The 15,841-nt window shown below is 46.9% G+C and overlaps 1 protein-coding gene across 9 annotated transcripts in view; it reads left to right on the forward strand.

Moving 5' to 3' along the window:
• The window catches only part of SLC25A48 (solute carrier family 25 member 48), a 48,120-nt gene that overhangs the window by 16,210 nt on the left and 16,069 nt on the right, over positions 1–15,841 (forward strand). For 5 of the 9 annotated variants that reach the window (XR_013530906.1, XM_035285247.3, XM_035285259.3 and 2 more), the window contains exon 3: positions 328–399. Coding sequence is in view for 7 of the 9 variants with exons in the window: in XM_035285247.3 (XP_035141138.2) it covers positions 328–399 (72 nt within the window). In the remaining 2 variants the exon portion in view is untranslated. Of the gene's footprint in view, positions 1–327; positions 400–2,414; positions 2,674–15,841 lie in introns of all 9 variants that reach the window. The other 4 variants (XR_013530909.1, XM_078359683.1, XM_078359691.1 and 1 more) reach the window with 1 other exon arrangement.

Consider the following 15,841-nt stretch of genomic DNA (forward strand, 5'->3'; position numbering starts at 1 on the left):
CCCAAAGCTATTTTGCAGGGTGGAGATAGAGTTCCAGTTTAGCTTTGTGTACTCAAGAGGTGGGGATCATACGGTGATTCGGCACAACTAGCTGGCCTTTGCCATTCTCTCAGCAAAGCGGGCTTCTCTGCATTGAGCGAGTCTGAAAGGGACATTAGAGGGAGGCGGTGCAAGCCGGGGATGGAGCACCAGACTGGCCAGAACTGAAACCCAGACCCTTTACTGGCAGGCTTCACTATGAGCAGGGCCTTTCTCTCTGGGCATCTTTGGAGCAGTGGGGCTATGAATGATCTCTGAGCTGGCACATGCCCTTTCCTCTCTCCACAGACTCGCCTGCAGGCCGGTGTCGGCTACAGGAATACCCTCAGCTGCATCCGCACAGTGTACAGGAGGGAGAGCGTAAGTGCCTCTTGGGTGGGTGGAGTGACGCCTGCCTGGACCCCCACAGGCTGGGATCGGGGCCACAGCCCCACACCAGTATGCGGGCGGGGGCCTCCCATTCTGATCACACTCTGCTTGATTTTGCCTACTTCATCTCACACCACACCTCAAATATTACATGTTACCTAAACTCAACCCTGCCACCTACCGCAGCATAACTGAGGAAAAACTCCGGTGTTGTGTAACCTCTATGGAGAAATCCTGAAGAATCTGGAGCCCAGTGTGGAAAATTCCAGCAAAAATAAGGTGATCGCTCAGTTTTTCACAAAGGAACAACTGACTGGTAAACTGTGTGCTGACAGAACTCCCTTTATTGGGCCTGGTGGGAGCCAGGTGTGTCTGAGCCCAGACACCAGAGTTTACCTGCGCCCAGGTCGCTTGAGAGCATGTGACCCAAGATGTTTCTTTTCCAGAGGGAAAACTGAATGATACTTTGTAGAAAATGCATCAGGTTCCCTTCTTGAGAATCAGTATGTGCTTCAGGATGACTTTCTGAGGTCCCTCAAAAATTTAGAATAAATTTTTGATTTTTGAATGGAATGACCTGATTTAAAGAAAGTGTCAGGTGGAACCCTGTCACAGCCCTCTGACTTTTCCCTGAGTCCCTGGAAATGTGGCCCCACCGTAGCCATTGTCTCCACTGGGCTCCATTCTAACAAATGCCCTGGGGCTCAGAAGCCTCTTGCAAGTACCTAGAGTTTTCCCACCAGTGAAGGGCATCTTGTGTCAGGGTGTTGCTGTAACTCTCCTGATTGGCTGCTTTAAAATTGGGGCGAGCACTGCAAGTCTGGCACTTGGCGTTCCTGGGTAATGCTGTGGGATTGCATAGTCCCCTGAAGGCGGCTGTTGATTCTCTTTTTGGCACATGTTCCCAGCAGTGTCTGCCAGCTTGTGTCCCAGCTCTGGGGTTTTGGTGGGGATTGCAGTGGGTTTCTCTGAGACATGGTGGCTCATGGCTAAGCCACTTCCCAAGTAATCTGAAGGGTCTTGTGATGGAAGAAGAATATGAAGCAGGGTGTGCTCACGTGTGTGTGTGCATACATGTGTGTATATATGCACGTGCGTGCATGTGCAGGTGTGTGTGAGGCATCCTGTCTCTGGCAGTGCATGCAGTGAGGACTAGAGTTTTGTGTGCAGCCTGGAGTCTGCACAACGGCTTCCCAGTACTTTCTCACGTTTGGCTCCTCCAGGAGCCTGTGGAATTTTCCTGTTTTCCTCGGCATATCTGTGGTGTTCATCAAGGATGCCACATGGAAGGGAAGGGCCATGAGCCTGCAGTACCCCGTCCTCAGCCTCATGCAGCCTGTGTGTGCATCCTATGTCCTTATGTGGCCCCTCCAGCCACTGCTGTCAGGAGACACCCATGCTCATGGGCACCCATCTACAGGCTGGCGCAGGCTCCCCTCGGGGGTCTGGGGAACCTGTCTTACCCCACAGGCTTAGCAGACAGCCTATGTTGTAACTGCCTGTCAGTTTGTCTGTTCCATACCCCACTTTCTCCAGACTATAAATTCAGTGAGGGTGGAGGCCGTTTCTTTTTTATGGTTGCTCCCCAGGGCCTGGCCCCTGGTGAGTGCTTAGAGAATGTTTTTGTTGTGGCAAATGAGGAGGGGATGCATGGTGCTTGGCCAGCCCACTGCCCCTAAGGGCTCCTCAGGCTCCCCCTTGGCCACAGCCTGACTTCTTTCTAGCCCAAGATCACTGCCCCTCCTGCCACATGCATGCCATGTGTGGGTTCCAGGCCAGGACACCACCCACAGGAAACAAAGCAGCCTGCAGAAGCCAGGCTGTCCTCGGGACAAGAATGCCTGCCCCAAGCAGCCCCCAACCCCCTGCCAACTGTCGCATCAGCACCTTTCCATCTCTTCACTGATACATGGACAGATGTGTCCTGTGGTGTCCCCCGCCAGCCTGCAGGCTCTGCGACAGCAGCCTCCAGTCCTCACGCCTCTTCCTACTGGGTTTCACTGCAGGTGTTCGGCTTCTTCAAGGGCATGTCCTTCCCCCTTGCCAGCATTGCTGTCTACAACTCTGTGGTATTTGGGGTCTTCAGTAACACGCAGCGGTTCCTCAGCCAGCACCGCTGCCAGGAGCCCGAGGCCAGTCCTCCCCGCACGCTGTCGGACCTGCTTCTGGCCAGCATAGTGGCCGGCGTGGTCTCTGTCGGTGTGGGCGGGCCCGTGGACCTCATCAAGATCCGACTGCAGATGCAGACACAACCATTTCGTGACGGTAAGCAGCCAGGGGAACAGAGGCTTGTGTCTGGGACCTGTGGCTCTTTCCTGGTTTGTGGCATCTGGGACAGACATGGTTGTTAAAATCCTTTTATTGAGCAAGGCATCTACCTTGTCATGTAGTAGTCCCTAATTACAGGCATACCTCGGAGAGGTGGGTTCAGTTCCAGACCACTACATTAAAACAAATATCACAGTAAAAGTCATAGGAACATTTTGGTTTTCCAATGCATTTCAAGTTACGTTTAGGCTATACTATAGTCAAAGTGTGCAATGGCATTATGCTTAAAAATATATATACTTTAATTTAAAAATACTTCAGTGCTAAAAGTTACTGACCATTATCTGAGGGTTCAGCCAGTTGTAATCTTTCTGCTGGTGGAGGGTCTTGCCTCCATGTTGATGGCTGCTGACTGTTCGGGGTTGTGGTTGCTGAAGGTTGGAGTGGACTGTGGCAATTTATTAAAAGAAGACAACTATGAAGTTTGCCACATCCATCGACTCTTCCTTTCACAAAAGATTTCTCCGTAGCATGAGATGCTGTTTGATGGCATTTTACCCACAGTAGAAATTCTTTCAAAATTGGAGTCAATCCTCTCAAACCCTGCTGCTTCTTTATCAGCTAAGTTGATGGAATATTCTAAATCCTTGTCATTTTAACAATGTTCACAGAATCTTTACCACTAGTAGATTCCGTCTCAGTAATGATTTTTTTCATCCAAGGTGTGCTTTTATTACTATTTAATCTGAAGCAGTAATTGTCATTGATTAAGCATTTGATATGTGCCAGGTACCCGCTAGGACCTTTGCATATGTTCTCATAATTCATCTTGTAATGATTCTGTGAGGCAGGTGCTGTTATCTCCATTTTACAGATGAGAAAACAGCCTCCCAGAGGTTAAGATACTTGCTTAGGAAGACACGACTAGCAACTGGTGAGTGAGAGCCAGCTCTGCGATTTGCAGTCCCCAGTGCAAAATGCTAGGGCCCCTTGTTCAAAATTCATACCATATTTTACAATGGCCACAGAAACTCTTCATCTGTTTAAATATTATCATGAGATTGCAGCATTCAGCCCCATCATCAGCCTTTACTTCTCATTTGAGTTCTCTTGCTTTTTCCACCACATCTGCATTCCTTCTTCCGCTGAAGTCTTGAAGCCCTCAAAATCATCTGTGAGGGGTGGAGTCAACTTCTTCCAAACTCCAGTCACATTGCTATTTTGACCTCCTCCCATGAACCCCAAATGCTCTTAAGAGCATCTAGAATGGTGAGTCCTTTCCAGAAGGCTTTTAAATTTACTTGGTTCAAATACATCAGAAAAATCACTATCTATGGCAACTATAGCCTTAAGAAATATATTTCTTAAATAATAAGACTTGGAAGTCAAAATCCCTCCTTGATCCATGGGCTGTAGAATGGATGCTGTGTTAGCAGGCCTGGAAACAACATTCACCTCCTTGTGCTTCTCTACCAGAACACTTGGGTAATCAGGTGCATTGTCAATGTGTGTAACATTTTGAAAGGAATCTTCTTTTCTGAGCAGTAGGTCTCAACAGCAGGCCTAAAATACTCAGCAAACCATGCTGTAAACGGATGTGCTGTCATCCAGGCTTTGTTGTTCCTTTTCTAGACCATGCAGAGCAGACTGATCATCATTCTTAGAGGCCCTAGGACTTTCATAATGGTACGTGAGCATTGGCTTCAACTTAAAGTCACCAGCTAAATTAGTCCCCAACAAGAGAGGCCGCCTGGTCTTTGAAGCTTTGAAACCAGGCATTGATGCCTCCTCTCCAGCTATGAAAGTCTTGATGTCATCTTTTTCCAATAGAAGCCTGTTTGTCTACATTGAAAACCTGTTGTTGAATATAGTCACCTTTATCAATTCTCTTGGCTAGATCTTCTGGTTAACTTGCGGCAGTGTCTGCATCAGCACTTACTTGCTGCTTCAGCTCGTACTTTTATGTTATGGAGATGGCTTCTCTCCTTAAACCTCATGAACCAACCACTGCCAGCTTCTAACTTTTCTTCTGCAGCTTTCTCACTTCTCTGCACCTTCAGAGAATTGAGGAGAGTTAGGCCCTTGCTCTGGATTAGGCTTTGGCTTATGGGAAATTGGGACTGATTCGATGTTCTATCGTGACTACTCAAACTTTCTTCGTAACAGTAATAAGGATATTTGACTATCTGATTATTTGTATGTTCATTGGAGTAGTGCTTTTAATTTTCTTCGAGCATTTTTCCTTTGCATTCACAACTTGGCTGACTGTCACGTAAAAGAGGCCTAGCTTTTGGCCTGTCGTAGCTTTCAACCTGCCTTCCTCACTAAGCTTAATGTTTTCTAGTCTTTGATTTAAAGAGAGACACCCATGAGTCTTCCTTTTACTTGAACACTTAGAGGCCATGATAGGATTATGAATTGGCCTAATTTCAATATTGTTGTCTCTGAGACCAGGGCAGTCTGAGGAGAGGGAGAGAGAGAGGGAATGGCTGGCTTGTCAGTGGAGCAGTCAGAATGCCCATGATTAAGCTGACTCTTATATGCACGGAGCTTGTTGTGCCCCAAAACAATGACATTAGTAACATCAAAGACCACACATCATCATAACAGATATAATGATTACGACAAAGTTGAAAATATTGTGAGAACTACCGAAACATGACAGAATGCAAAGTGTGCACATGCTGTTAGAGAAATGGTGCCGATAAGCTTGCTGGACTCAAGGTGACCACAAAGCTCCAATTTGTAAAAAAGGAAATATCTGTGAAGTGAAATGAAGTACAATAAAGCAAGGCATGCTTTTATTACTATTTAATCTGAAGCAGTAACTGTCATTGATTAAGAATTTGATATGTGCCAGGTACTCGCTAGGACCTTTGCATATGTTCTCATAATTCATCTTATAACAATTCTGTGAGGCAGATGCTGTTATCTCCATTTTACAGATGAGAAAACAGGCTCCCAGAGGTTAAGATACTTACTCAAGAACACGTGATTAGCAACTGGTGAGTGAGAACCAGCTCTGTGATTTGTAGTACTCAGAGCAAAATGCTAGAGCCCCTTATTAAAAAATTATGCCATATTTTACAATGGCAACAGCACAGCATTAAGCTAAACACGGTGCCTGTGTGAACACACTGGTCTCATCCCCATGAAGCTAGCCCCAGCTGAGTTGGGACTCATATGCAAGTATGTCCCACCCAAAAGCCCAGAGTCCTGACCTCACGTGGTCCTCATGTGTCCCACACACCAGGAAGTGCAGCGGCAAGGCCTTGCTCCTGAGGACCCCACTCCTGGCTTTACCTGGCCCTTGCTTGCCCTTCAGCCCTTCCCTTTCCTGTTAGAGCTTCACTTCTTGGTGTGTGATGTAGCCATCTCTCACCATGAGCCTCATCTCCCATTCCTCCTCTCTGGGAAAGAGTTTTCTGCATCTTTCCTGGTAGTGGTTTTGCCAAAGGATGGTGGAACGAGCAGGAAGGCACTTCCTGTGCAGAGCAGGGGACCCAAGCATGGCCTCCAAGCAGGGTGCACAGCTCCCAGTGTTAGGGAGCTGAGCAGCCACCATTACCAGCTGCCAGTGTGACATGCTCACTGTGTGTCAGATGCCACATGAGGTACTATCCACCCATCACCTTCTTTAATATTTACCATGACAGCATGAGGCAGATATGATTGCCACCTCTGTTCATTTATCTGAAAAACGATAGTTATGTACCTACCAGGTGCCAGGCATAGGGCTGTGTGCTGAGGATGTAGCAGTGAACAAAAGACCGCATCTTCTCTCTTTTACAGTGCCACATCCAGCTGAGAGCCAGAGAGGAACTGGGTTTCTACAAATCATCATGGTAGGGAAATAGAATGGGCTCTCAGGCTAGGGTCAAGGATGGCTTGGGAGCAGGGTGGGAGAAGGGCTGCGAGGAGAGCCTGGAGATCAGGGCTGTGCACCTGCTCAGGTAGTGCTGAGGGCCACTCAGGCCTGCCTTGCCTAGGCATGGGAGCCTGGGACATGGCCTATGTGGGGCCCTTCAGATCTCCCATCCAGGAAGTCCAGATCCTTCCAGTGCCCTGTCTCCTGGGTAAGCCTCTAAGCAGTGAGAACATAGGGACCCTGTCCCTCCATTGTGGGAGCCACTGACACATCTCAGGATGGGTAAGGTCCCCTGAACCTCCTTTATGGCAATCTGCCCATGGCCTATGGCCTCAGGTTGTTCATTGTCTGTGGTGCCAGAAGGAAACCGGTTCTCAGAAGGAAGCCCCCAAGGCAGCAACAGAAAATGAGCATGTTTGTTCTGTTCTTCCCTGTGTGCCAGGAGACTGGCCTTTTGGGAGCATGGAGAAGGCTCTCAGAGGCATGCCTGGTTTCTGTAGGCAAATGTTTCTCAGCCCTGCAAAGCTTTGAGACATTAGAACCTGGAATCATGGGCTTGGCACAAAGAGCAAAGGCAAAGATGGTTCACTGAGTGGGTGGAGGGGGGGTGGAAGCCAAGACTGGAGGATCCACCTCTGCCGTGCCCCACAGATCACAGGTTCTGTGATCTGGGCTAAATGAGAATAGTCTTGGCAGTAGTGGCTGAGTAGCCAGTGTTTACTGAACCCTAATTGTGTGCCACGCCCTATGCTAGGAACTCTGCATGTGTTTAATCTTCACAGCCCGATTCCTGGGCATTTAGTAAGGGGAGACTGAGGCACAGAGGGGTTTCATACCCTGATGTCCCTCCCATAGTGGGAGGTGGAGGAGGTCTGATTTGGAGCCACCAATGCCATCTCTGCTTTTGCCCTGGGATTTGTGAAAGCTGTGTTTATGACAATGTTAATAACATTGGGCCCACCTGGGCCTTTGCACAAAACCATCATGCACACAAGTAGCTTCAAACTTTAGGGAGAAGTGGTTTGGGAAGATGTCTCCAAAATACATTGTCAAAATAATGGACATAATTTGTGGGTTCCAAGGGATGGGTGTGAATTCTGTGGCATTGGGCTGTCTCCTCTGGTCTCCCTTGCCCTCAGCTGCTTGGAGGAAGGACTTTGGTGACAGCAGGTACTGGACAGGATCAACTACTGGGGAAGGGAGGGAAGGCTGATGGAGAGTCACCAGGCAGTGTTTTCTGCCAGGAATCCCTCCAGAAAATGAGAAGGAATGTGGTTTTCTTTCACTTGTTCCTCAGGAACCCTCTAGGCTAAAGATAGAAAACTCAGACTCATCAGGACAGGAAGCTAACATACATGTAACCTCCTGAGTTAGTCCATTCTGTTGCTGCTAATAAAGACATACCTGAGACTTGGTAATTTATTAAAAAAAGAGATTTAATTGACTCAGTTCCACATGGCTGGGGAGGCCTCACAACATGGCAGAAGGTGAAGGAAGAGCAAAGTCACATCTTACATGGCAGGAGGCAAGAGAGCACGTGCTGGGGAACTCCCCTTTATAAAACCATCAGACCTCTTGAGACTTACTCACTATCATGAGCCCAGCATGGGAAAGACCCACCCCCATGATTCAATTGCCTCCCACCAGGTCCCTCCCATGACATTGGGAATTATGAGAGCTATAATTCAAGACGATATTTGGGTGGAGACACAGCCAAATCATATCACCTCCCATGGCATTACAGTAAATGCAGAGTTTATTTGACATCAAGACTGTGGGAGATGGAGTTATTCCTCAAATCAATCTCATAGAAGGATCATAGGTTAGGGCTTTTTCAAAGGTGGTTTGGGGAAAGGGATGGGGATGGCTAGGCAATGGGTGCTTGCTGCTGATCGGCTGGCATGCAATTATAGAGGTGTGGGGAATGGTCCTCCTGTGCATGTTGTTTCTGGGTGGGGCTGCAGGAGCAGGGTGAGTGGGTCTAGGAGCAGGGCTGGTGAGTTGGCACCACTGGTGTCAGACATGCAAAAAGACTGAAAAGATACCTCAAAGGGCCAATCTTAGGTTTTACAGTACTGATTACTCCTACAGTGATGTCATCAGCAGGAGTAACTGGGGAAGTTTCATATCTTGTGACATCCAAAATAATGACTGGCAATCCTTTATGTCTACTTCATAGCAGAGTTCGGTCTCCTCTCTTCCCTCTAGCCTGTTGTTCTCTCTTACTTTTAGGGAAGGGCTGTTATCATTTAAAGTATAAACTAAATGTCTGGCAAAGTTAGCTCAGCCTAAGCCAAGGAATAATTAAGGCAGCTTGAAGGATAAAGGCAAAATGGGGGTTGGCGAGATCAGATTGTCCCCACTGCCCTAATTTCTCACTGATCTAATTTTTGCACAGCCAGTTTCATAAGTGAGCAGAAGTGTCTGGGGAAGTGAATCCTCTCCCACTTTTCTTGAGACCACAGCTCTCTTAACCTGTGTTTCATTTTTTCTGTGTTTTCAATCTCTTGATTGAAACCTGGACATAGAACATATTTCATCTTCTGCCTCATTCTGCTATTAGAAAAGCAGTAGTTCAAGCCTCATGTGTCAGCTTTAGTGTCTGAGAGGCAGTTGGGAGTGGTGGAGACTGCAGCGAGCTGGGCCCACATCCTGTCCAAGGGAGTGGCCACGACCTCACTTTACCTGACTGTTGCTGTATGGCCAGATGTGCCTGGATCCTCTGATTTTTAAGATGAGGCAAAACGCTAGATTTTTATGTGAGATATTTTGGTTGGAATGATCATGTAATTCAATTAGAAACATACAGAACACCATATAGTCCAAGGCTGTGTGAATTGGATAGAATGGGGCTGGGGCTGGCTGCAGTCTTGTGGTCTCTGCCCTGGATCAGGCCCAATCCGTGTGTTGACTATGCTGATGTGGGCATTGCCAAGCAGCCTTGGGCAGGGCTTGTGGGAATGCTCAGGTTTGGTGGTTCTGCCTCAGGATTGCCAATCCACTTCCAGGATTATCCTATGTCATCTGAGAGACAGCACTCACATACTGAAGCCAGGTGCTGAGAGACCTCTGGCTGCTTTGCTTTGGGACATATGGCAGGTGGACTAGGGGCCACACTGAGGTGAGAGCCAGCTCAGGTGGTTGGAGGATTGGCAGATATACATCCAGTGAGCCCTTTCTGATTGTCTGTCCATGGTGATCCATGGATGAAGATCTACAAGCTACAGAACATTGACAGTAGAGGTAGAAATCACCCATACATGCAATTACAACCACTGGTAACACATTAATGTTTCTTTTTTCATTCTGTGTTCATAGATTAAAGATTTGAAGAAGCTGTGATCATGCTATATAGACAATTTCATGTCCTGTTTTTAACTCAACATTATAACAGAAACATTATGCCATGGTATTAAAATAGCATATAAAATTATTTTACATAGATGGGCAATCTTTAAAATGGATGTGCACTAGTCCATCAAATACACACTCTCTCTCTCTCTCTCTCTCTCTCTCTCTCTCTCTCTCTCTCTCTCTCTGAAAGGGTCTATATAGTATGGTAAGAATTCAGCTTCTGGAATTATACTACCTGCTTCTAATTCTACTTCCACCAAGCCCAAGAAAGGCTGGACAACTCACCTAATGTCACTGAGCCTCAGTTTCCTCATTTGCAAAGCAGGCATCATCATAGTAGCTACTTTACAACTGGGATGCAATGAAATGTCTTATACATGAAGACCTTAGCACCACGTCTGGCATAAAGAGAATGTGAAATAAATGTCAGCTATTAGTAAATGTATTATTTAACAATCTTCCTACTGGTGAATATTTAAGTTGTTTATAGTTTTTCCTCTTTTAAAAATGGTGATGTGATCAGTGAATATGTTCATAAAGAGTTCTCTTCATTTAGGTTATTTCCCTAAATGTGTGGGCTCTTTGATTCATGAGTGGGTCAAGGGGTGTGGCCATTTTTAGCATTCTTGGTACATATTGTGAAATTGTTATCCAGAAGGGCTTTACCAAATCATATAAGCGGCTGCTTACATTTAAAGGGAATTTCCATTTGACACTGACTACCATTGCACAATAACTGGTAGTTATGCCTCGTGTGAATGCTTCCAAATTAACAGAGGTATTCTCCTGGGGCCTCTGCCACTCGGCAAGCAAGGAGACACTGGCTTGTGTTCAGTCGGATGTGCCTCTGACAGCAAGGCACCTGTGGAAAAAACTTCCTTTTAAAATGTTGCATGGGCATGAGCCTGAGCTAGAAGTCAGGGCTATGGCCCTGCAGACCAATAGTCCCTCTGCTGCCTGAACTATGTCCTTCCTAGAAGTTGATGGCTAATGGCGCTCACTTTTCCCATTTGGGAATGTTTAGATCTGTGTTTCCATTAAAAGCCTCATTAATGTGCAGATCACAAAGCCCTCCACATAATGGGAGGTCAGAGTTGGGATGATCAGGGGAAAACTGAACATTAACTCTGTGCTCACTATCCTAGCCATTGCACCAGGCCCAACGGGAGGCAAGGCGCTGAGTGTTACACCTGATTGAATTCACTGTAAATCATTTATTCACAAGCATTCCTGAACTCCTGTTCTGAACCAGGCACAGCAGGTAAAGAAGTGTTGGAAGCCCCAGCCTTTGAGGTGCCCACGGTCTGGTGGGGAGCCAGATGTGTGCTTCAATGAAGAAGGCCTCATGAAAGGCTTTGGAACCCCTGACTCTGGCTTGGTGGATCAGGAAGCCTCCAGAAAGGAAGTGGCTATTGATTGGGTCTTTTAGTTCTGCATAGGATTTAGAGATGGGGACATGGGATGGAGGAGTGTTTTAATACTAAGGGAATGACGGGAAGATTTAGTGGCAGGAAAATTCAGGCATGTGGTGGAATGAGGGAGCCCTTGGTTAGCGCAAACAAGCAATGCAGGGACAGTGGGGGTTTTAGAAGATGAGAAGTAAGTTGGGAAGAGCTTGGATTTCTTTGCAGAGGATGGGTTTAGATTATATTCAGCAGGCAATAAAGCACTTTGGACACCAGAATGATGCAACCAGAGTTGTGTTGGAGAAGACGAAACTGGCCTCTGGAAGGGGTGGAAAGTGGTGGGAATTGTGAAGTGGGTAGATTGATTTGAAGGCTGCAACCACAGACCTAGAGCCTTTGGCTTGGGAACAGAGACAGGTGGCAGATCCAGAAGCACTGGTGCTTTAGAAGCGAAGGCCGAGCATGAGGCATAAGCAGGAGAGAGGAAAGTGTCAAAAATGACCAAAGACCCCAAAGCTGGATGACAATGAGACAAGTGGAACCTCCTATACAGGGAATTAAGTAGCAAATGAAACATGTAAGAAGGTTCTTGGCGTGGAGCAGGTAATCAATCAGTGCTTACCGTTGCTGCTGCTGGAGGGGCAGGCTTGAGTGAGAAAAGGATGAGTTTGGCCTGGTCTGTGTTGTGTGAGGTGCCTGTGGGACTGCATCTGGAAGCATCAGGGCTGCAGGTAGAGGCATTAAGTGCAATAGGCATAGAAGTGACAGTTGAGGTCGTGACATTAGATGTGAACACCAAGAGAGCTGCAAATAAGGTAGAGGATGGCAGCAAAGAGAAGACTTAGTGAAGGAATTTGGGAAGGAGCAGAGAGTTGCAATAACACTAGTAACTGCAGTTAAAATTATCGAACTCATACCATGTATTGAGCTATACCATGTTAATGCCCATTCCATTATCATCACAGCAACCCTAGGAAATAGCCTCACTTATCATCTTTATTTTATAGGTGGGAAAGCCAAGGCTGGGATTGCATAGCTATCCATGGGGAGGCAGGGAATTACACCCCCAGGCCGTGCAACCCTCACACCCCCAGAAACTGAGTCCTGAGAAATTGGTGTTACTGAAGTAGGAGGAAGGAAAATGTGGAGGGGAAAAGTGCTGAAGTTGGGATGATGATGGGGATACAGACAGAGGTCAATGGAGAAGGAAAAGGCGTTCTTTTCCAAGTTGGGAGAAGAAAAGACAGTAAAAATGCAGAGAGATTCTTGAGGGAAAATGGGAGGAAGTGAGGGCGTTGATGTCAGAAGGTCTGGCTCCATCATACTGAAGACAATCCCGATAGAAAGGAAGCAGAGTGTGGCCAGGATTTGAGGTGAGGAAGGTCCTAATTTCTGGACATGCCAAGAGGTGACAAGCTGAGCTGGGTGGTAGCAGCAGAGAGGGCCAGCTGAGGGGTGGGTCTCAGCAGGTGAGAGCACAAAGCCATCTGAGCCCAAGAATCTGCACGGTACAGAATAAGGCAAAAACATTTCTTGCTTCCCTGAATCCTCAGAGATGCCTGGCTGGGAGGTCACGAGCTGTAACTCTGAGGCCCTGAGTGCCTCCATTTGTCTCTTTAGCAACATGGTTTTGTTGCTACATTGAAGATGTGTGGCAACCAAAGAAAATACTCTTCTCCAGGGGGGTTGACCTTGTGAAGGAACAGCAAATATTCGAAGACTTTCCCAGTACAGGACAGGGGTTATTGATGGTGAGATCCCTGAAGGTACACACGACCCTTGAAGAAGAAAGCTTATGTAGAAAGGCAGGAACCCTTGGAGCATGAAAAGGGACACAAAAACCTGAAACCCAGGCCTGTATAGCCTGGGCCTTCTCAAGTAAGCTATGGGTTGCCAATAGCAAGTGAGGGCTGGAGCAATGGCAGTCCAGGAGTGGAGGGAGGAGTTTTGTGGAGAGGCCAAGCATATAGCCATGCAGTTCCAAAGAAGTTTTTGCTCTGAGCAGTTTGACTAGTTTGAGCCCTTTAAACAGTTTGTCCTTTTCAAACAGTTGTCCCACATGGTTACCAGACATTAATGATAGTGAATAAAAACAAACCATTGGACAAATTACATACATTGGTGACATATTGTTTGTTTGTCTAAAGCAATTGACAACAGCAAGTATTGTCTTGATTTCTGGACTTGACACCAATATTGGTCATTCTTGGCTCTATGTGAGCATGAGTGATCTCCCACAGTCAGCCTGGCTGCAGGCCACAGCTGCCTGAAGCTGGCAGGTCCAGCACTTCCAGAATCCAGAGTCAAATAAGGACAGAGTAATAAAAATAGGAATGAGAACTATTCGCCTTGCGTAAAGAGCATTTGCACGACATGCATTTCAGTAAAGTACATTTGTCAACATTCCCTTTCATGTTCATAAAAGCCAGATGAGGTGGACAGGCCACTTATTCTCCCCCTTTCACAGATGATGAAGAAACTGAGGCCCAGTGAGATTCAATCTCTGGCATGGGGTAGTACAGTAAACAGCAACTGAACAGGAATGCAAATCCAGGGCTCTTTCTATGAAAGCATCTGCCTATCTTGGACCTCTCAGGTCATGAGAAACTGCTGGACTCTTAGAAACAGGAACTAGGTAGGAGCTTCCCAGCTGGTACTATCCTAGGAAGTGATATGAGGGGTTCACTAGCCTGCTCAAGCTCAAACCCAAACTGAGGATGTTATAGCCGGCCTGTCTGCTGGAGGATGTATAGCCATGTTACTGGACGCTTCCGTCACATCTAAGCAATGCTGTAGGTGGAACCCTGATTTCAGAATTGCCTTTAATACCTAAAACCTCTGACCCAAGGATCGGTCAGGGCTAGCTTTTTGATGAATGCTAAGGGTGTGAACCTTGGGAGTGCTGAGACCTGCCTAAGTCAGGTATTCCATTGTCCACCAAGTAGATGCTGAGATATGTATGGGACTTGGGCCACAGTGTGTGATTCCTGTCAGGAAATTGACTGCCATGCTAAGGGCAAAACAGCATGCTCAGAAAACAGCAGCAACCAAGCCAAGCCATACTAGGGGGCACAGCCTCCAGCATGGGCTGTGGGCCCCTTTTTCTAAGAGTGCTGTGTTAATATGGAAAATGTGGTCCAACCCTCAAACAGCAGCTGTATATTTAAGTGTTCATGGATTAAGAAAGCAAATATGACCAGAAGCTACTATGGATTACTAATATGTTTAAGTAAAATGTTATTGTATTACCTGCGATAGCAACTATGCATATGAGAAAAATGAGCATATATGTATGTGTGGGATATTGTAGGAGTTCTGTGAGTGCATAATGCTCATAGATTCTGGTGCCTTGAAATGACTTCCTGCTCTCAGTTCCCATTGAGAGCCCACTGGTTGAAGCTTACTGGACACAGAACCCTCGTGAAAACCTGCACATCCCTGACTAGTGACTACACAGCAGAAGAGGCCGGGAGCACTTTCCCTTCCAGAGAAAGTGCTTCTCTGCTCCTGAGAGCCAGCCCTGCTCCCCTCAGTGGCTGGCCATTGTGTTCCTGCTGGCCTTATTGTTTCCAAGGTCATGGCCCATTGAAGACATTGAATAGCATTGACTGAGAAAGGGGAAGAAATGGAACATCTTTGTGTCGGTGTCTGAGGAAAACACAGTGATGTCCTGTAGCTGGGTCCCTGGGTTCTAGAAGAGGGGCAATAGTGGCAACTGGTATCTCCAGTCCGTGTCCAGCTCAGCTCAGCCCTTTTGAAGTTGAATGTCTCCTAAGAGGTGGCTGCGTTGTTACCTCTTAGGATTGCCCAAATCTGGACCTACAATCCTCCCAAAAATCAAACTCCCTGCAGAGACGTCTACCTTCTAAGGGGCCTCCCAGGCCAAGCCGGAGACCAGCAGCAAAGCACTAGCACTTCACAGAGAGCTGCAGAGCTAGATAGCCACAGCCTGTGGGTTTAGGTGTGCTGGCCAGGACTGAGCTGGGCACGGTGGGAGGCCTGGGCCCTCCTCCACTTCTTGGGGCAGGGGGTTGCTATTTTCATTGACTTTGAACATCTTGCTAGCCTTGGTTACATAGGTGCAGGGGGCCTGACATGGCCTTAATTGAAGTTGGGAAAACAAAGGAAACCACACGCATCCTGAGTTTTTGAGGTACACAATCCATATCTATCCTAATAAAAGGTAGTATGCCCTGGATCTAAACAGGCAGCACAAGACGGTCTCACATGCAAAGCACTCATGATTAAAAAACATCCAAATTTGATTAATATTTTATCCTCATTACAGAACAAAAAATTCTAATTAGAGAAATTAAGCACATTTCACTTGAGAAGAAAATATACCTAATGCCAATCCTTTTACATAGACATGTGCACCCCGAAGGTGCAGGGACCATGGGTTGGGAGCTGGCGGTTCCCTGTGAGTAGATGCTGAGTCCTCATCCGGCACCTTGTAGTCTTCCTCAGGTTCCTTGGACAAAGGACATACAAGTTCACAGATCTCAGTTGTTCATACTTCCAAGATTGACTTTCTAGT

Source organism: Callithrix jacchus, chromosome 2 (genome assembly GCF_049354715.1).
Source record: "Callithrix jacchus isolate 240 chromosome 2, calJac240_pri, whole genome shotgun sequence".
In the NCBI taxonomy this organism is placed as follows: domain Eukaryota; kingdom Metazoa; phylum Chordata; class Mammalia; order Primates; family Cebidae; genus Callithrix; species Callithrix jacchus.